This window comes from Chroicocephalus ridibundus, chromosome 10 (assembly GCF_963924245.1).
Source record: "Chroicocephalus ridibundus chromosome 10, bChrRid1.1, whole genome shotgun sequence".
Classification (NCBI taxonomy): domain Eukaryota; kingdom Metazoa; phylum Chordata; class Aves; order Charadriiformes; family Laridae; genus Chroicocephalus; species Chroicocephalus ridibundus.
In genome coordinates, this window is record NC_086293.1 from 23,480,380 (window position 1) to 23,503,136 (window position 22,757).

General features: G+C 38.1%; 1 protein-coding gene across 13 annotated transcripts in view; it reads left to right on the forward strand.

Moving 5' to 3' along the window:
* ERC2 (ELKS/RAB6-interacting/CAST family member 2) overlaps window positions 1-22,757 on the forward strand; it is a 508,713-nt gene that overhangs the window by 100,424 nt on the left and 385,532 nt on the right. For all 13 annotated transcript variants that reach the window (XR_010072774.1, XR_010072776.1, XR_010072778.1 and 10 more), the window contains one exon: window positions 14,335-14,409. Coding sequence is in view for 1 of the 13 variants with exons in the window: in XM_063347991.1 (XP_063204061.1) it covers window positions 14,335-14,409 (75 nt within the window). In the remaining 12 variants the exon portion in view is untranslated. The remainder of the gene's footprint in view (window positions 1-14,334; window positions 14,410-22,757) is intronic.

Below are 22,757 nucleotides of genomic sequence, written 5' to 3' on the forward strand. Positions count from 1 at the left end.
GACTGGGCAGGTGATGTAGCTCCATGTGAAACATGGAGTGTGTGTACCGACCTACCTTCACACCTTCAAAGGAGAAGTAGATCTAATGTGTGGTCAAAATGGTCTTGGCATGGCTTAGTGACAGGATGTACCGGCTTATGTATGGGAAATGTCTGTATTTTCACTCATGAAATGAATAGGTGGTCATATGGTTAGTGATGGGCTGCAAATTTCTGGGGAAAAATGGTTGCAGTGTGCAGGCTGGCATAGCTGTCCAGTAGGCAGAAAAGAAGAGGTTGTGGGATGAATAAATTGTTCTAATTTCCTGCATGTAGAGTGGAGTTTACCACTTTTTGATGATTAAAAATGCTTTTTTTGTGGAATAATAACTGATATTCTGATACTGATGTCTATACTTAAGATCATGTGAAACTTATTCAGGTGTATAAAAGTCCATGTAGATGTCTGTTCAATAATGCCGATGATCGATATATGCAAGTCTTGCAAGGGAGAAGGTATGGACTATCAGTGGGAAGCAAACTGTGGGAAAAATAATTTCAGATTACTAAATTGTGCAGCAGTTGGATCTAGTCAATGTTACATGATGACTTGAATATTCAGAAAGCATTTTTGTCTTGATTTATAGATAGGTCTTATTGAACTGGACCGGAAGTCCAAAGTAAAAAAGTCTAAGTGGAGACTTTTAATGCCTATAACCCATTTGCTGTTTATATATTCTTTAGTTCATCTGTGGGACAGAGATCTCACAAATATGCATACGCAGTCAACTGATGAGCAGAAACAAATCAATAAGGAGCAGACCATTTAATAAGATATAGGTAGTAGATCTTTTGGTCTTTCTGAAAGTTTGTTACATTTGACAAGCCGTATTCATTTCCACATGTTTTTTCAACTGTTTTCTTAAATTGTAGGTTTTAATTTTATTTTATTTTTTTAAAATTAGGTTATGAAGCTTTTAGTAGAAACAGTTACTGGAACATACCTTGGAAGGAAATTAAAGCTGACCTTTGGATGACCTGATAGAAAATGACTGTTGTCGTCTTTGCAGGTTATACTATGATATACGTAAATGGTGCACATGTATGGCTTGCTTTTTGTGATATGAAAATACCTTTGCCTATGCCATCTTTCTCAGTACAGGGCCACAAACTAGCAGAAGTTGGTGTAGGGGGCTGAATTACAACTGCTGCAGAAACTACCATCAGAACGTTACTACTGTGTGTGTGTGTAATTGTTACTTTTTTCCACTAGTTTGCATGTATAATATATTATAAGAAGGGTCAGCAGCTAAGCTTATCATACTCTTCTGATTTCCACAGTCACCATTTTGAAAAAGTTATTCAACAAAACATTATGTCACTGTGTTTTGATAGTCTAGTAGTCTTTTGGCTGAAAATTCTTTGTGCTTAGATGGTGGTGCTGTACTTGCAGTCATTTTAACATCTTTATGATATCATCTTTCACAGCAGAATCATTTACATTTTACTCTATTTAAAGCTGTACTGTGCTTGCAAAGTCTGCTTTCAGACCAATCAATTTATTTCTGGTCTGAACCGGTTAAAGCTAATTGCACATTAGTAAACTACATTGTTAGAATTCTTCGTAGCCAAATACTTTACATATTAGGAAGCTGGATATTTAGGTATGAAAAACTGCAGTAACAAGAGTAATAAAACACATTAGCTTTTGCAACTTGTGTTCCCACATGACTTTTTTTTTTTTTTTCTTTTAAGGTGTCTGTAAGAAGAGGTATAGTTTTAATGGACACAAGGGTTTAATTAGACTAGAGAACTCTGTTTAAAATGTCGGTTTATACACTGCAGAAGATACTCAGGACTTTTTAGGAAGTGCCTGAGCCAGAGCCCAAAAAGGTTGATGGCATCAGGTCTACTCATATTATATTGGCCTTAAACTGGTTAAGTTAAGCTCTAATTGCAGCGTACAAGAAATAGTTGGTGGCTCAAACCGGGCTAGGGGGAACTTGGTGTCTTTTCTGTGTTCCTGAATTAGAGTATGGGAAAGCAGATAAAGATTGTTAAAAATGAAAATGTTACTAAGGTATAAGGGCAAAAAGGTAATAGAGGCACTTAGATGCATAAGTGTTGGGACCCCATTGTGAATTACGCAAACCTGACTGCAGTCAGTCTATTCACTGTAGCTGTTCAACTCCTGGGCAGAGCAGGCAGTTGCAGGCAGTCTGCCTGCTCGTGGCTATGCTGAGAAACTGGGAATCGTCTGCTCCGAAACCAAAAGCCTTCCAAGCTCCCCAGCTGTGCAGGGGAGGGTTCAGAATGTTCAAGTAGCTTGCTTCCTGTGACAATGATTTCTGCCTCAACCCTCCTCGAAACTATAAAAGAAGTGTTTTCTTTGCTTGTCCAGCTCCGCTTTTCTCCCCGTGCGTGGGAGGAACAGGAAGGTGAATGGGCCTTCTCAAGAGAAAGAAGAAATGGTAATGAAGACAAAGCTGCTGCTTCTAGGGTGTGAATTGAGGTCCCTGCAGTTCCTCTGACCTGGATGTGCGCATTACATTGTCTTGTGCTCCACATAAAAGAGAAAACTAGATCATCTGAAGAAGGATGGCCTGGGGAATAGCAAAAGATGGCGTTACACCTCTGCCCTTGCCTGTTACTCTCTTTCCATTCCTTTCTTCTACCTAAAGATCTCCTGAAACAAGCGTTGCTCTGAGAAGCCTTGAGCTGACTCTGCCATTATTTTGAAATAGAGAGGACATAAAATGTTTAAAATAGCAGTAATTCCAAGGTTTTGAGTTTGAAAATATAGATGTAGAAATCAGATAATATGTAGCATGTACTTTTTTTTCCTCAGTATATTAAAGCACTTTTGTTTGTTGAAACTATACCTGTTGTCTTCAGCCCTTCTGCAAATCTGGCTCCAAAAATTACCAAAACAAAACAAACCCCATACTTATACTGAGGTAAGTTTAGTGCCCCAAAATGTGAGAAATGGAAAGCAGTAGATAACTCTGGTTTGTCATCGCTACCACTTCTGTTTGTAACATGGTGGGATTTTTTTTTAATACTCCTGGTAATGTGTTCTGTACAGAATTTGGTATCCTTCATCATCATGTAGTTTTTCTCCATTTGTTTGTTTTTCAGTCTTACTCTGTTTACATCATCATATGGATTCCCAAAGTTCTTAAAATTCTCCTTTAGGGTCTGAGTTTAATCCCAGCAGATAATACCAGTTATTTCAGTGGAGATTCTTTTGGTTTGCCTCTTTAGAGAGAACTAAGACTTTAGATATTTATGATATCTATGCATTCAGCATTTATTGTAAGTACTGATACACAGCAAAATAGTTTAATCTGTGCATTAGCCCCTGGGCTATAGATATCCATGTTCAGCATATAGTTACACAAAAGGTGCGGTCTCTAAACGGTGTAAGGAGGTAGTGTCTTGCTGCTTATATTGTGTTGCTCTGAGGTAAGGAGAAGGAATAAAACAAAGAGATTTTTTTGCTTTCTTTTAAAAACAAATCTGTGAGGGGAAGTGGCATTATTTTGAAAAGGCAGTATCATATTTTTAACTCTGCCATAATTTCCATGCAGATAAAGATCTGTAGCATCTTTTATGCAGTGACAAGTTGGGTTGTTGGTTTGTTTTTTTTTTTTTCCTAATCATATTTCTGGTTTGGGGTTGGGTTTTTTTCCGATAAAAAGGGAAGACTTTTAATGTTTTGAATGTTTTTAATTATCGTGAGCTAATATATGAACTTCAGTTTAACAGATTCTTGACAGACTTCATAGAATGATAAACATTCAGCTGGATGAAAACTACTTGTACAGGTTGTGCACTGTGTGACTGGAATGGTTCTCTTCTGTAGTTAGGGTAGCACACAGTATAGGTGGCAAACAACACATCACAGTTACTTTTTGTAGATGACACTGGTATTGTTTCCTTCACTCCAATATTCTCATATACAATCAACATGCTGACATGGATGGTGGGATTGAGTTGCACCCTCAGCAAGTTCGCCGATGACACCAAGCTGCGTGGTGCAATAGACATGCTGGAAGGAAGGGATGTTATCCAGAGGGACCTGGACAGCCCTGAGAAGTGGGCCTGTGTGAACCTCACGAAGTTCAACAAGGATAAGTGCAAGGTCCTGCATGTGGGTCGGGGCAATCCTAAGCACAAATACAGGTTGGGCAGAAAATGGATTGAGAGCAGCCCTGAGGAGAAGGACTTGGGGGTGTCGGTGGAGGAGCAGCTCAACATGAGCAGGCAATGCACACTTGCAGCCTAGAAAGCCAACCGCACCCTGGGCCGCATCAAAAGAAGCGTGGCCAGCAGGTGATTGTGCCCCTCCACTCTGCTCTGGTGAGACCCCACCTGGAGTACTGCGTCTGGCTCTGGAGCCCCCAACATAAGAAGGATGTGCACCTGTTGGAGCGAGGCTGGAAGAGGGCCACGAAGATGATCAGAGGGCTGGAGCACCTCTGCTATGAAGACGTGCTGAGAGAGTTGCCTGCCTCTTAGCCTGGAGAAGAGAAGGCTCTGGGGAGACCTTAGAGCAGCTTTCCAGTACTTAAAGGGGGCCTACAGAAAAGCTGGGCAGCGACTCTTTATCAGAGAGCATTGCAGTAGGATGAGGGGTAACAGTTTTAAACTGGAAAAGGGTAGATTTAAATTAGATAGTAGGAAGAAATTCTCTACCGTGAGGGTGGTGAGGCACTGGAACAGGTTGTCCAGGGAAGCTGTAGATGCCCCATCCCTGGAGGTGTTCAAAGCCAGGTTGGATGGGGCTTGGAGCCAACCTGGTCTAGTGGGTGACAACTTTAACCACTCTATGATTCTGTGAACTCTGTCGTACAATGTTCTGATTTAAACGTATTCCTATCATGATGCATTCCGGCTGTTCTGCAGAATACAAGTTTCAGAGTGAAATGAGTGTTCTGCATTCTCAAATGTTTAGACGTTAGCCACTGCCTCTTCCCCGCTGAGAAAGACTGAGTTGGTTGGCATATCTCAACTAACAGGTAGATCTGCACTGAATTGGTGGGTTTGGTTTAGTTTCTGGCAGATCCAAAAATGGGATCTTTTTTAAAGGGTCAATGTAAAATAATGTTTCTGTTTGGGGTTTTTTTTGGCGAATTTTTTTTGGCAAGCATAAAATTTACTTTTAGGTTAAACGGCCTGATTCTTTCTTTAAATGTAAGAGTTGCATTATAATCATTTGTTTTGAAAAAGATCAAAGGCAATGGAAAATAAAAGCCATTTCAAATATTTTTTTTCCCAAACACTTAATTTAAGACTTGGAAGAATTTTCATGGCTTTAGACTTCTAAAGGTTTTTAAAGATAGTTTAACAAAACAGAAATGTATTTGTTCCAGTGTTGCTTACTTCTTTGGTAAAGAAAACAGAAATCCCACCCCTCAAAAAAACCCAACACTAAATTGTACAAAAAATTGTCCACCTCTTTTCCAGAATTAGGTTAGCGCTGTCCTGTCCCTCTCTTCATACAGTTGCATAACCTAACAGCTATATAGAATTTCTGTTAATCAATGATCCTTTTTACTAGTGTTATCCATACAAATATGTACACTTACGTATTTTGCAATAACATTGTATTGCACACTCAAATTGTATGCGGTGGAAAAAGCTAATCAAAGAATATGAATGTTGATATGATACACTGTTAAAAAACCCAACTTCTGGGCATATAGAGTATAGTGCTTAGGCGACCTTTTTGTGCATTAATTTGATCCAGCAGTCTAATGCTTTTACTTGCATGTGTATTAACTGCTTGGGAATGTAGGGATGAAATTTGTCTGAATATCTAGGGGAGATGATTTTGTTAATTGAAAGCTTTGACATTCCATTACATGACAATATAACTGTAATCTTTATGTTATAAAATAATGATACCTAGTTTTTCATCTACCAAGATCTTCAAGTCATCCTCAGCAGAGCTGCTATCAATCCATTCATCCATCCATGCCCCAGCCTGTATTGATGCTGGGGGTTGCCCCGACCCAGGTGCAGGACCTTGCACTTGGCCTTGTTGAACCTCATGCGGTTCACAGAGACCCACTCCTCCAGCCTGTCCCGTTCCCTCTGGCCAGCATCCCTTCCCTCAAGCGTTGTCAGCTGCACCGCTCGGCTTGGTGTCATCCACAAATTGCTGATGGTGGGCTCAGTCCCGCTGTGTGTGATTGATCAAGATATTAAATAGTATTGGTCCCAATACAGACCCCTGAGGCACACCACAAACCTCACCACAAAACTTTGTTTGCTTGTAAGAAAAAATTGCCATACCAAAGAGCCAAGAACTTCCACATTTTAAGTCTTACTAGCTCTGAGGTTTGTTGGCATTGCTGATTAAGGCCTGATGTTTAAATATTAAATAGCCTAAACCAGCAGTAATTTTAAATGCATGTAAGTAAAACCCACCCATATTTAGAAAAGCATTTCCTGGAGAAAATAGGGAACTGAAAATCAAAACCATAAATTATTTTAGCTAGTGATTTCACTGAGCCAATGTGAAGAGAAAAGAGACAGTAAGGAATACAGTAAAAGGTAGGGTAGAAAGATAATAATGAAATAGTATAGCCATTAATAACAAGTATGGATATTAATAGATACACCTATAAAACTATTCTTTTAAAAATTAAGTCCTATGCTAATCAGTTTAAAGCATTACTTGAAACATGGCGGTGTGCATCACGTAGGGAATGCCAGCACTCTCCTTGGTTGGCCCAGGCTGTTTGCAGTGATACTCTGATCAAGGATTGATGTTTCATCAATATAAGGTTATAAAAGTGATTTCTACAAAAAAAGTGAACAGCATGTTTGAAGTCTGGTGTATTTTAACACCAGTTAATACATTCTTCAGCCATCTTAGGAGTTCTGTCCAGCAAACGTGTGAAATATGTAGTACTTCTGGCTCTGAGTTTGACCCTGGCTTTGGCAGTGTTATTTTGCTTGCATTTAAGAAGTAACATTTGCATTGTTTTTTCACCTGCATTCGGTCTGAAGAGTAGCACAGATGCAGAATAGAAATTAAAAAAATCACTGCTGTGTGCGTAGGTCGGAAGGTGGGGAAAGCACTAAAATGGATAGTACCCTTTGTCTTGTTGCTCTTCTACAACAGAACTATGACGTTTCAGCTTGCTTGAGGAGACTAGCAGCATGTTAGTTATTTGAATGCGGGAAGAACTATTGGAAAACTGTTTTCCTCTGCTTATATGAACTGACCCATAGTAATACCACAAGCACTGTATGTTGGCACTGCTTGTAACATACTCTCTCACAGTAATGTACGTACTTAATTTTTTTATTTTATTTATTTTCATTTATTTATGAAAGAGTGGAGCTGGTACACAGCAGCATCTCTGTTGTTATGTTATGGATCTTAGGATCATATTTGGTAAAATTTGCTGTGACTTTACCCTTTTAAGCTTTGCCTGTATGCTTCTGATGGCAGGAGCTAGAGACGTCTACTCTTAGTTAAGCCCTAAGGTGGAATTCCATTATTACTCCATGGTTAGTATTGCGTTACACTTATTGTAAAAACTGATGTGATATTTCTTTCTTTTCAAACTCATTAAAAACCTTCTTTATGTGTTCAGACTTCTAAACAGGAAGGAAGGAATAAACAGTCTTGGAGGGTGGAAATAAATCTTTAAAATAATGGATTTGTTGGATAAGGATATATTAAACACTATGTACTACATAAAGGATTTGTTAGGATAAGGGTTTCACTTCATTAGAATTTGAAGATGTGATTTTAAAAAGAGATAAAGTCTTCTAGAAAAACCCCCAGAACCAAATACAAATGCCTAAACGTCTTGGTTTATAACTCCCCACTATGTTTCATTCATGTGTCCTAATGTAAATTAAGTGACTCCTTTTAGTGCAGCTGGGTTATTAATACATGTCTATTTTAAACATTTGTTTTTTAAAAAATTGGCATACTTTTGCATGCAATGTTTAAGCTTCATATGCACTGCAAAGAGAATGGCTTTTAGGCAGGATGTTACTGGAGAGTCTACGCTCTGCTGAGGCGCAAGCAGCAATTGGAACTTTTATTTTCTGATCCTAATTGACTACCCCTGAAAACAAACACATGGGCTTCCTTTACTTGCATGCACTCAGGGGTTTTGTTCTGGGTTTTTAAATAAAATTAGGATGGGGAGAAGAGAGAAAACTATTTATTGTCAGATTTCTTTCTCTGAAGATACTTGTGAAGCGATAACATTTCACTTTTCTTAACTTTGGAGGAGTAATTTTGCTAAGGGGAAAAAGATTAGCGATATTTGGCAAAAAAAGAAATGATCCTTTCGACATTTTGTTCCTTCTACAGAGAAAAGAAATAAATTTTCAAGAATTCTGGTGAACGTAGAGTTTCAGTAGCTACTTTCAGGAAACATTCGATGTGCTTTCAATTAGAAACTAAATTGTCCCACATGCATTTCAAGCTTCATACACAAATCGCCTTTTCACTTGAAACTTTTTATATGTGGTCTCTTGCCAGAGGACACTCTTCCAGTCTGACAACATCCATGGCTGCTTAAAGTGTTTTTGACATACAAGTCAAAGGAAAGCTGAGTTTCTTAATGCTCAGATTATTTTTCCTTATAGGCTGTCTTTAGGCATATTGGTAAAACATATCATAAGCCCTTCTTTTATGCATGAATTCAGGAACAGTGGTAGTATGATCATTGTAAAAAAATATTTTGGCTACTGATTGAATATGGCGGTTTTAATCTGGTGTAAAAACGCCTCCTTCCTCCCTTCTACCCTTTTTAACACACCGAACTTTTCTAATGTAGGTCAGGAGCGGTGTCAGAATCGTTGTTTAAGGAGTAATACTGAGGCCAGTAAGATTATTGTTAGACTTGTCTGTGGGGCTTTGTTTTCTTTTGGGTGGTGGTTCCTAATTAGTGCAACTTTTTCCTATATACTCTATTCATCAAAACTCATATTTGCCTGTTTATTTGAAAATGCTAAATGGAGAGAGAATTTTGCTTAACTGTGAGAACTGAATAAATTTAAATGCACCCAATTTACAAAGAAACTAATTCTCCGGTACAGAACTCATATAACTATCAGCTCTTTATAGTTTCCTGTAATGATTAATTTCATAGGGTTGTATCCACGTTTTCATTTCTTCAAACTATAAAATTTGTTGGGATTTGACAAAATTTCTTTAACAAGTTCTCACAGAGTTCAAGTACCTATGGTAGTGGGTTTTTAAAAGACGACCAATGGCAATGTGGTTTTTGGAATCCTTCCTAATAATACAGGGGGTTTTATCCTACGCACTGGAGCCAGACATGGAAATTTTGTGTTGTCAGTTTATGGTTTCCAGAAAGATAAAGAGTTTCATCAGGATTTCTTAAATATACTTTCATCTAAATTATTGTGAGACCATTTTGGCTGGGGGTAGATGTGAAGGGTTAGAAAACAGGAAAGAGAAGATAAGCTTATACGTTAAGAATAAATGAATTCCTGTATGTTACATTTTTGTAATATTCTGATTAAATAGAATTTGACCAGTCTTTCTAATGGTATTTTTGGCTGAAGAAACACTGCTGTTTAGACGCTTTAGGTAAGTAAGTGGCTGTGCTTTTACTTAAATAATTGATCAAAATATTAATATACTGCTGATTTAGATTTTACAGTTCAGACAAGCTGATCACGTAGGAGCAATACCAAGGCTTTCTTTTCCAGGAGAATGGAAGCAGTCTGCTTTGAGGTGTTTGAGAGAACTAGCAGCTCCTATACTATGGCCTGCTGTGATTTACAGATTTGTACATTTTACCCAGGAATACAAGAAGCTAGATTTACTGACACAATGATTTCTCATGCCTGTTTTTACGTTGCCTTAGGTAGAGTTGCTGCCATCTTTAACCCCTCTTTCTTCTTCCAATGGTTACTTGATTCTGATGCCTTTGTTCCTATCGTGTCTTTATATTTTATAAATCGTGAATTTTGTGTTAATTTTTTAAAATCTTCTGGTTTACAATTCGGTTTTCCTTCTGTTCTTCAATCAAACCTACCAGTTGAAATGCAGGCGCTTGCTGACAGTCTCGTGATACCGTCTCTAAATTGCCTGTTTTTCTGAAAAAGTCCTTTTCTTTCTAGCACTTTGTGTCATGCTATTTTAGGCAGTTTTACGTAAATAGAAGGTAAAACCTTGAACTGCATTAACAATATTGGTGTAGCCTTTTATTTAAGAGTTTCAGCTCAACCTCATCTAATCAGAACAACACATAGTCACTGATGTCTTAGGAACCTTAACAAAATAAATCAGAAACAGAGTAAGAGGAGGATCAGTTTGCATCACCCTGACTTTCCTGCAGCCAAGTGATGAAGTATCTTATAATAAAGCTGGGATAAAAAAGCAGTTTTGTTTGGGTTTTAATTAGTATTAGGCTCAGACTATGCTATGTATTGCGGATTTTGAATACTGGTCAATAATGATAAAATCTTGCAAAGTATTTTTATCGATTTCTGAACAAAAGAACAGGACTCGTCTTCCAACATTACTTTAGGAAATATATGATATAAGCTGTCTTCTCTTGGGATTTTTTGGTATTTAAATTAGTGGTAAAATTTTGTGCTGAAGTTACTTTTGAAGCCAACAAAATATGTTAAACTAGTGTGCCAGAAACCTGTGGAAGGAGAAAGCAATGACCAGCTTTGGTTTAAGATTCATTTGGGTCTAAAAGTAAAGAATATCAGAGTAAACTTAATGTGAAGAAAAAGATCTGATTACCTGTCAGTTTTGTGGGAGTGTTTTAATCACCTTGACAAGTGAGCATCATCAGGAAATCCCAGGTGTGGGCATCTGGTTATGTAGGATTATAAATCATTTGTGTGTGCAGAATTATAATGAATTTGTATGTGCAAAGAAAGTGGTTACCCAGAACTACTCCCAATTGCAGTGATACAGATGTCATATAGGGGATATAATGGAAGTGTAATTTCGTAGGTGAGTGCATCTCTGAGGGATTTTAGTATAGACCTTGATGGTTGCAGAGATGATGGCACAAGTACTTTATCAAGGATATAAGTATCAAGAGTTCCATTGAATACAGTTCAGGTTAAAAGAAACTGTCCCTGATGTTTGTTGTTTGTTTGGTTGTTTTTTTTTTAAAGTTTTTTATTAGGCTCTCTGGGCTTTTTATTAAAAGAAATTAAAAAGACAAAGTAGCACCGTTCCAGAAAATGATGTAATGGATAAAAACCGGTTTCCTTAGTCTATAAGGATTTCATGAAATATTCAGAATATCTCTTGGTTAGCCATTCAGGCAAATTTGAAGCCCTCCAGATGACCTCAGATAGAAAAAGAATCAGTATTTAAGGTGTCATGCACGTAAAGTGGTAGTATCCTGGAATCAGTACCCCAAAAGTATATCCCTGAATCAGGTACCCCAAAAGAAAAAACGCATACATAGAACAACATAAATTCCAGAACTGAGCCTTGTGGGAGTCTCCAAACATTTGAATCTCATTGGAAGAAAACCCACACAAAATAATAAAGTGGGAGTCATTTTCTGATCTTCTCCAGAATCCTGAAGTCTGCTTCATTTTACCATCAGGGATAGAGGAGAAAAGCTTTTAAGTCAGCCAGCATCAGATTGATTCATAAAGCAAACAGGAAAAGTATTATGAGGCAAGGCTTCACGCTATGATAGACATCTAGGAATACTCATCTCTGGCAGTCTATTCATCTTTGGCTAAGGGGGTGGAAACTCTGGTTTGTCTCCCTGGGTAATGTGTGGAATCCTGTTTATACTCCAGCTCAGTTTATGTGGCCTCGGGGAGCAAAGTCTGGTCTTAGAATTAGCTGTAATTTTTGCTGATCTGATAGCAGTACGACTGGCCAACTATTTTTCCATGACTTTTGTAGGAGAACTATATGACAAATCTAGGACATACTCTTATTTTTTTAAAACATTTGTGTAGTGAAGGTACTTGTTTAATCTGAGACCAACAGCTGGTGGTGATTGAGAGATTCCCTGTATAGGTGATTTGCAAAGATTTCTTTCTTTTATAATGTGGAGAATTGTAATTAAAAAAAAAAAAAAAAAGAAAAAGGTCCATTCAGGTATGCTTTTTCATAAATGCCCAGTGCAAAATTAGAAATTCACTGTTGTCATATGTTAGAGGTAATTTAAATATACATGCATATATCTGCAATATATTTAATGTCATAAAAAGGCATGCAGACCTACTTAACTTTAGCTATGCATTCAAACACATGCACCTAATCTAACTCTTCAGGCACTGCTGTGGCTTATCGAGATATCAATGGGCTATTTCAGATCAGAACCTAATTTAACACTATAACCATTACATTTGAGAGCATGCCTTCTATGGAAACAGCAGAGTGGGCAAGACAGAGCACATCCAACTCTTTCTTTATATTGCCGTTGACTAAGGTGTCATAGGTACCACTGTTAGCTATAGCACAAATAGGGAATGAAAAACTGCCCGTGCCCCTAGATGTTTGCAGACTAAGAGCATGAACAGAGGAGTCTGAAAAAAGAGATCGAACTGGTGTGATCTAAATGGTCTTGATTTACCAGCCATTTAACTGTAACTTGGCTACTTAACTGTAATTCTACAGATCGTAAGTATTGATCTATTTCTGTATACATAACATTTTCTGTTACCTATAGACAGCTTCTTATATTTCAACCAAAAATGCATGCCAAACCTGACCATTTCAGGATGGGTGTCTTGATATCATGTCCTGTCATATACTACATTTCAAGTTTAAGTAATCTACGTTCAGTTAAACGGAGCACATACGAATAACTTGTCTCTTTCAGTTATTTTAATGTATTAAGTCACACAATTTTTGGAGTGTATTATATAAAGATGTTTATTATCAGTAGATTTTAATTTAATGACGTGCCCCAAATCACTCCTACTATAGTCTTTAAAGAGTGGTTGTTTCTCAAAGTCATTGATAAGCAATACGCTTGTTGCTAAACAGAACAAGAAATTGATTGATAGTTCGTGATACAAAAAATTATGACTTTTAAGCTTGTGGGTGGTTAGGGAGGCAAAACCCAGAAATGTACTAGTATAAGCTGAGGTGTGGGGGGGGGAGGATACTGAATTTGCACAATCCATAGCTGTTTATATTTTTGATTGTTAGTCTATGAATCGATTGACAAGTTATACATTGTTTGCTTCACTCAAGAAAAGAGGATTTGAGAGATGGGAATAAAGATAATTAGGACCCACAGTGTTATGTTTTCTTGGATTGCCCCCCGCGCCCAAATTTATGAGGATGAGCTGGGAGAGGCATAATTTGGAAGATACAACAGCTCGGGTTCTGGAGTCAGCTAATGTCTTTGCGGTGAATGAACCAAGCTTCTCAGCCTACCAGGCAGAGATGTATTTTTTGTGGTTATAAAGTTAGTTTGAGTGTGTACCCCACTGGGGAAGAAAGAACAGGGAGAGAAAGGCATCTACCATGGCTGTCCTGTCCTTCGTCGGGGAAGGGCTCTAAAAGACAGAACTGGATCTGTCCTAATTCAGTTTTGTTTTCTAATAAACTGCTCAGATGGTTTGTGGGAGGGTTACAAGCATCATCAGATTCTGAAATGGTGATGTTTCATAACATCTTTACATTGGTCTGTGTAGATATGTGAGGTTTTTTATTGAAATATTTCATACCAAGATAGAACTTCTGTGTTTTACGAGACCGAGTCCTGCCATCTTTACCCTCCTTTTTTATAAAGACTAGTAGACATTAATTCTCTTAACTGCATGCCTTAACTAATGCAATCTATTTTTCTTTTACCTGTGGATTAAGATGCATAAAAAATAGTATGAAAATGTGAAAACTGAAATGTAATTGCTACTGTAGAGGGTGCTGCGTCAACCCACTATATAATTATTATCCTTAAAATGTCAAATTTAAATACAATGTCTTTAAATTGCTTATTTCAGATATTAAATGAAAAACTAAGAAGAAACTACAGTAGAGGATTTTAAATGACTTAACAGTATTTGAATTAGTAACAAAACTGAATTAATTAAGTTTTGATGTTTAGGCAGAAGCAGCAGCATTGTATTTGGACTAAGAAATGACTTGCTGGCTTTGTCACTGTTGACATTAATTATTGATCGGGGTTTCAGAAATAGCGCATGTGCTGTCAGAGTTGACTGTAATGTAAGACAGGTGCTGCGGTGATGCTAGAGGGATTAGAGAGGGAAGCACCTGTAGCATTTGGAGTTACATGCTTCTAATCATCAGACGTTTATTTTGTTGTAATAAATTCATATGAGTGATTGAAATAATGGAACGATGAGTCGTCAGGCTTATTTCTATCGTGTCCCTCCACAGGAATTGCATAGAAGAACTCAACTTCAGCCCGAGCCAGCAAAGACAAAGGCTCTTCAAACAGTTATTGAAATGAAGGTATGGTCTTTGCATGTTTTACCGTATGTTATTTTTGTAGCATGAACTCATGTACTGGATCTGCCTGGGATGGGGTTAATTTTCCTCATGGCAGTCTGTGAGGTGCTATGTGTTGAATTTGGGACCAAAACAGTGTTGATAACACACTGATGTTTTAGCTGTTGCTGAACAGTGCTTACACAGTGTCAAAGCTTTCTCAGTCTTTCACTCGGCTCCCTGCCCCACAAGCAGTTTGGGGGTGGACAAGAAGCTGGGAGGGAATGCAGCCGAGACAGCTGACCTGAATTGACCAAAGGGATATTCCGTACCGTGGAATGTCATGCTCAGCAATAAAACGAGGGGAGGACATTCAGAATTATGGCATTTGTCTTCCCAGGTAACTGTACGCGTGATGAAGCCCTGCTTTCCTGGAAATAGCTAAACATCTACCTGCTGGTGGGAAGTAATGAATGAATTCCATAATCTGCTTTGCTTGCCTGCACAGCTTTGCTTTGCCTATTGAACTCGCTTTATCTCCAGCCACGAGTTTTCTCACTTCTGCCCTTCCGATTCTCTCCCCCATCCCACTGAAGGGGAGGGAATTGAGCAGCTGTGTGGCACTTACCTGCCTACCCCAGGGTTAGCCCACAGCAATTTATAACTTTTACTATTAAATCATTAAATGTTTCCTTTGCTTCCTTTTCCTTCTGAACTTATTTTGCTGTTAAGCTAGGAATAAATAGTATTTCTTTCTCCCAGACTACTTGCTTAATAAGACTTGATTAAAAAAATCAAGTGCAGCATTGCTGAATAATGAGAACTGAATATTGCTTTTAAAAAGAGCTGGGGGCAAAAAAAAGTTTCAGGTGAGCCAAAGTATATGGAATAAATGGACAAGAGAAGCAAACACAAACTGTCCAAGGCCGATGTAAAGTGTTTTTCTTCTTGATCTTTAGAAACAATACCTCTATTGGTGGTTATTTGGCCATCGTTTTACATCTAACCTAAGGAAAATCTTCATTGCATCAGTAGAGCGATGTGACAAAATGTGATGCACCTCCTGTCTTAGTCCTGAATATAGTTTCCTCTTTTTGATATATAATATTACTAAAGTGTCGTGGCTTTTTTCCCCCACAATAACAAAAGGTAAAAATAATAATTTAAAAAGTGAAAACTGATATTTTCCTATAATTCTATGACTCTGGAATATACATCTTTAAGAAAAATACCATGAGACTTGAGATAATTTGTGAGTTGGCAGTGCTGCCTGAAATACTTTAATGATGGTCTTTCATTTCAGTCTTAAAAGGAAGTGCAAATTAAAGGCCTCATTTTGCCAGTGACTTCTGTTATGAGCAAATGAGTTCAGCATGTCTGAACATTGTGGTAAACGCATAGTTACAACAACAGCAGGACTTAATAGCTACAGTATCTGCTTTTTAATAGGTAATAATTAGCTTGGATTAGATGAGTAAAAAGAAGGTTCATCGATTTCAATATTCCATCTTCTGATATGTGTTTGCGTTGGACCTTCCCTGTTTGTTCTAGTTGAGAAGTCTATGGAATCTAAAACGTGTGTCTGACAGTAACATGTTAGCCTAAGCATATGAGAAAGCCAGGCTGAGAAACTTTTTTTTTGCTATTAATATTAAGAACTATAAATGTAAAAGTTTTGGGATACAGAGATAGCATGTTAGAATAATTTATGGTCTTCCATATAGGTTATTAATGATGTAGATGTTATGTTGCAAAATAATTTGCAATTCCTCTTCCTGTACCAAAACTCTTTGAAAAGAACGAGGGCTGGGGGGGGGGAACGGGACATGACACACGAATGACACGCGCAACGACTGCAGTTGCAGCCACTGTGACAGTGTCTGTCCCTGAAGACAGTAAAGTCTCTTCTCTTTGTCTCCCAGGAGAGTTGGGAGTGGTGCAATCTTCCATTTTTAACAAATCTGATCTTTGTAATGAGGGCTTTCGTGTGTCACAGGTGACGCTGTAATTGTGTTGCTGCAGCGTTCTGATGTGGAGCTGCCTTTGGGCTCTGAGGCACACAGTTCTGTCGTTCCCTGTGAACACGAGACACAAGCTCCCCTGGGGCTGTCCTCTCTAAAACAGGCCTAATATTGAAAAGAAAAATGGGCAAATGTAAGATGTTGAAATCCAGATGATTAAACAGCAGTTTTCATTACAAGTTCCAGCTTTGGAATGTTTTCAAGTAAATTTAAATTGTCTTAATCCAGACAGCGTTTGTTTTGAAAAAAATGTGGAACATTTGTTTTGAATGATCAAGCATTGAAGCAATAATTTCCCTACAGTGTTGAGGGTAGAAGAAGGGAGAAGATTACCCTCTAATATGGCAATCTGAGGCCATACTCTCCCCCACGCAGAGGCTGCAAGCAGTATACGTTTCTCTTTGCTGCACCCAACCCTTCCCCCCCTCGCCACGTTAGCTTTTCTCGGAGTCCCCTCCCCAGCTCCCCCAGGCTCTGCCAGGAGGCAGCTTTCCCTCCTTCGCAGTTCTCTCTTCTTTCCTGTGTTTTTCTTCTGTCCCTTGCCACTGCCTGAATGCTTTCTGGCTTTCTGTCCCTTGTCCCAGTCATCCAATGAAGGATACCCGTTTCTCCTACTTATCTTGTGTGTGATTTTTTTTTTTTTTTTTTTGATCCTAAACAGCTTTTCTTTTGCCCTACCTGTCCTGTCATGCTCATCAGTTCTCTCTGAAAACTTTGCAAGTAGTTGCTTTTTCTTACAGCAGTTGTATTTTCTGCATAACTGTTGTCTCCTTGACCACTCTCTATCTTTCTATCTTCTGTATACTTATTAAAAAAAAAAAAAAAAGGAGGCAGACAAAAAAGATAAAAAATTCACATCCTATGTCTTGACTCCTGTTTCTGTTACTTTATTTATTGCTTTTCAGATATCTGTTGTCTCTTCAGATGCATTGCACAGGCCTTTCTTTCCTAACTTTCTGGTTTTGCTTCTTAGACCTGTTTGCTTCCAGCTCTCCCATGTCTTTTGCTTATTCTTTCCCCTTACATTCTTTAATCTCTGTTCCCTTGTCTGCAGCAGACCACCTTCTACAGAAGCCCTTGTTCTTCTGAAAAGCAGAGTCACAGGACAGGAGGAGAGCAGGATGCTGCCTTTTCCCACATGCTCCTGTTATTTCCTCAAGCTCCTGTTTTTTTGAAACTTGCTTAATCATGCTGTAGACCTTGCTTTCAAGAGGTTTTTTTGTTAGTTTGCTTTATTTTGTTCCCCCAGCCCCCCACCATAATTTTCTCTGAGATCCATTCTCTAAGAGGTGGGGCATACTAGATATGCTGTCTCTATCCTGGATTTAGTGAAAGGGCTAGCAGTTTTGAAGTGCACGTCTGCCCAAAGCAGCGTTACATCATGGAGCTCATGGTGTTCAGAGAAGAGCCACCGGAATGTGTAAAAATATTACCAAACAACGAATGACTTCAGGAGCTTACTTTTTTTTAGTTTAACAAATAGGAAATGACAGAGCAAAGACATTACAGTCCGTAGATACCTACCTGAGATATATACATATAAAAAAAAAAAAAAAGAATGTCCTTTCCACTAATGAAAATAAATATATTGCAAAATATAGTGCGTGGAAGCTAGCAGTAGCAAATGCACACTAAAATATTGTGTGTATATTTAACAGCAGTCATGTAATTTTATGGCTTGTGTTCTACAGGAAGCCAGGCTAGTTTTGTTGCAGTGGTTGCTTATGACTTTGTGACTATATATAATCAAACAGCAGGTTTTCTTCTCATGCCTAAATCTTTGTCTGTTCAAGCATAAAATAAAGCTGGTACATTGAAATCCTTTCCTTTAATTGCCATTGTACTCATGCATACCTCTTTGCGTGTTGTGTGCTGACAAAAGCTAGATCACTGATATTTTTGAGTATAAGTGATATCCAAAGTTTATTAACACTGATTAATATAATAAAAAAGAGTAAACGGAAACACACTTTTCATTATTTCATTCTTTCATTACGTAGTACTCCAGAGCACATGAGTAAGGTCAAAACTTGCTCATCTCTTGTGACGCCCTACTTAGAGCACTGCATTCTATTCCGAGGTCCCCAGTACAAGACAGACATGGGCTTGTTGGAACAGGTCCAGAGGGCCATGAAAATCATCCGAGGGCTGGAGCACCTTTCCTACGAAGACAGGCTGAGAGAGTTGGGCTTATTCAGCCTGGAGAAGAAAAGGCTCTGGGGAGACCTTATTGTGACCTTTCTGTATCTAAAGGGAGCTTGTAAGAAAGATGGAGAAAGATTTCTTACCAGGACCTGTAGTGATAAAGGGGCAATGATTTTATACTGAAAGAAGGGTAGATTTAGATTGGACATACAGAAGAAGTTTTTTTTCAATGAGGGTGGTGAGATACTGGAACAAGTTGCCCCTTGGATGGGGCTTTGAGCAACCTGGTCTAGTGAAAGATGTCCCTGCCCGTGGCAAGAGGCTGGACTAGATGGTGTTTAAAGGTTGCTTCTAACCCAAGCCATCCTGCGATTGTATGATCTTGTTCAGACGGTTCTGGGCTTAAACCAGTGGTATTACTTGAGAGAGAAAATCAGAAATTAGTTGCCTACAGATATGGCATAAAGCTCATCCTGAGTGTAGGGTATTGGCCATCCTGAAGTATGTATAGTCTAGCAACAAGAATTAAAAAGTCTTTAAAAATGGTAATCTGTAAAGTAAATGAAAATATTTGTGCTTTACCTTACTTGCAGAAAGAGCCATCTTTATGTATTGATCCAGCTTTGGTATTTCAGGTATGGGTTTGGTTCTAAAAAAGTGTGTACGTGTGTTTGCGGTGCAACATACTCTTATTGTTAAGATTGCATGAACTTTCAGTTTCCCTCATCTTCAAAATAAACCTGAACATTCTCTGTATTAAATTAACAAACTTAAAAAAGTATATTGTCAGTGTGGTCATGTGTGGTCTGTTGATAGCAAGTGGGCATATGTGCATTTAAATGCAATTTTTATTAAATGTGAAGTTTAAAATATTTTCTTCTGATTGCTTTTTGAATGTCTTGCAAGCAAGTTTGTTCACAGACAGTTTAAATTTATAAGGTATTTGAAATGATGAAGAGTAGCATTCCATTACTTTTTGTTTTACAGTAAGACAGACTGGAATGCTGCATTATTTACAAATGTTTGGCCCCCTCCCCCTCCCCAAGTGTTCAGGAAATGCTCTATGGCACTCTTGTTTTAAGGACAGAATATGTAAGATTCATGTGTGGAAACTTGTTTGTAGAGTTAGTCTCCTTTCCATTGTGGAATATTAATTTCTCCAGCATCAGGACACATACTAATTGTTCCATTTTCCAAAAGAGTTGGATTTCTGCTAGGTCAAGCATGGAAATAGCCCTAACCTCTCTCATAGAATATCTGCGACACTGTTCTAATAAAGGAGGTGAGGAAGAAGTATTGGTTACTGTTGGAAGGGGGGGATAGATTAGGGTGAGCACCCTGATCTATATCACCAATCCTGCTGTATAATCTTTATGTCTTTCAACAGATTTAGAGGGCCTGACTGGAAAAATCTTGCGTTGTTGTAGAACTTGGAAGATGTTTATTAGTACCGGTTAATACTAAGCTGATTCCTTAATATTACTGCAAAGGAATTTTCTTTGTGATCAACACAGACCCACGTAGATTTTTAGAATGCTGCTAATGTGGATAAGTCTTAGAGGTTTGAAGGAAATACTGCATCTGTTCCTGGTTCAGTTTCTGAAAGATTGCCAGACCCTGTGCCACAACAAGAGCTGGTTGAAAGTTTTCCAATCGAAGTTTTCTGGGGGAAAATGCTGACTCAGCTGAATTGGAAGATTTTATGTGAGTGTGCCTATTCTGTCAAAACTTTAGTGAAAGCAAAGCTATCTAACATGCTGGAAGTCAACCCAACTCCATTGTGACAATGCCCATTGGGAACTCCAGGCTCTTGGTATTGTCTTTGACTTACAAGGTTCCTCACTTTGTAGCAGTTGTCCAGACAGGAAAACTTTCAGGTTTCCTGGGCAAGCCAGCAGCCTGTCCAGTGCGTTTGCAGAGTGGGGTCGGTGCTGCGTCGGTCATACGTAAGGGAGCAGCACCTTTGACTCCTTGAACAGCCTGTGAACGAAGGTCACGTCTGGCTTCTCTTCTGTCTTGTCATCGCTGACATTTTTGATAAATTATTCTGAAACAGATTTTAGTCTTCAAAATTTTTGAAATTTCTGGCTTCTGTTCACATAAAAAGTTAATACAAAGCTAACAGTGACAATTTATCTAGAGATAGAAAAACTAGTTTTTATACAGCTGTAATCACATTATGCGGAGTTTGATTAAAAATGAACTTCTCCTTAGAGAGTTCAAACTTCTTGTGATAAAGTAGAAGTACAGAAAATGCTTCCAAAAGTTACATTAGATATTTCTCATAAAGCTTAAATGTTATTCTGTGATGTATAAACCGTCTAAAGAGCGTAACAGGCTGTGCTATAAATTATTTCTGCCATGTGATATTTGCAAACATGTAAAATACAACTGCAGTACAAAAAGCCAGACTCTTAAAGACTTAGCTGGAGAGATTTGATGAGGACTGCTCCCACATGAAATGTCAAAACAGGTCGTGTAAGTATTAATATAATTCAGTGCAAAACCATTCTAAAGTGCACTGAAACTTAGGTTTTGCTTTTATCTTCAATAATAGGAGTAGAAAATTTCTAAAGTGAGGTCTGATGGAGCGAGCTGATTTGATTGTAGTGTCTGAGAGCTGCAGTAATTTATTGTTCTGCATAAGCCTTGATAGCTTTTAAAATTCTTTTTTTCTCCTTTCTTTCAGTATTTTTCTTTTTGTGCAGTTTCTCCAAAATACAAGATTTAATGAGAATTCTTCCTCTTTCTTTTTTTCATTCTATCTCAACGTTTTATTTTACTTTCTTTTTTAAAAAAAAAAAGTTTATGGAAAAACGTTTTGTGAACAGAACAGTTAACATCTTAAAAATGATTATTTTCTGATATGTGAAGGGCTGGTCATTTAATAGGAAGATTACTGAGGGTTTTTTTTTATGGTAATTTATATAGCCTTTGCTCTAAAAGTTGCATTTTACCTGTAACTTGAAAAGTTGTTATTCAGAAAACCAACTCCATAAGATACAGGCATAGAACCTAAAAGCTGGTGGGAAGTTTTCCAGAATAGGGAGTGGTGGGGGGGTGCGTGGGGTGGGACTTTGCTTGTTTGTTTATCTTGAAGTTGCATCCCTAGTCATCTCCTTTGTGGTTTTTAATCGATTTTTGGTGGAATACTCTTTCTCTTTGAACATACGCTTCAAGAACAGAAAATATGGACTGCTGATTATCATCAGCATTTTCAATATCAGATATTTTCCAGAAAAGAAACAGATAGTGGGGTAAAAGATAAGAAACGGCAAGTTTCCCATTCAAAGAATTTGTAGGGTTTTTTTGTTGTTGGTGGTGGGGTTTTTTTGTTGGTTTTTGTTGTTTTTGTTTTATTTCCTTTGCATTCTGGCACTTTTTTTCTCTTTTGGCTGGAGCTCCTTTTCTGGAATTGGTTCGTTTGGAAACTTGTAGGATGCACAACAGGGTTTGGTATTTCAAAGTGCGTTGCTTTGCCTATACGCATGAAAGTATGTCTGCTGACAGAAGATAGCGCTCCTCGCCTTCTATTTCAAATTCCTTTGTCTTGAGATTTCTTATTGAAAGTTTTATATCCGTTTACATCACTGAGCTCTTGTCTGGATTAGAGCACACTGGGAAAACTCTTCAGACAGGACCCACAGTGTGTTTGCATAGTTGTACAACCCAGAAACCTACCTGCCAGGGAGAACTGGTATATCGCAGTGATGGGAGTGAATCTGCGTTCAGCAGCAGGCTAGGTGTACTTTTCCCATTTTCACGATGTTAGCAGTAGGCAAAATTTGACAAGTCTATCTTTACTTTTTCTCCTTCCCCTTCCCCCATCATCGTATAACTGATTTTTTGTTTTTTAAGCGAAAATTTGTATTCTGGACTTTTTAAGTATATGTAAGGGAGCCGACTGTGTATTTATCAGTATTCAGATTCAGACAAACGTTTCCCGGTCACTTTGTATGACTGCAAGCCAGTGCTAATCCTGCTGTTCATTTTAAAGCCATTCTCTTTGTGGGGTTGAACCGGCATATACGTACCTATATTAGTATGGTGGTGTTATTAATTTACTGTGGTTTTGATTGTGTGATTGAACAAAACTGTTTAATGAGGACATGATCTTTCACAGAAGAAATGTGCTTTTATTCTGATGCTAATTTTCAACTAACTGTTTTGAATGAGATCATTGCCATGTTCTACTGCTTGCTGCGG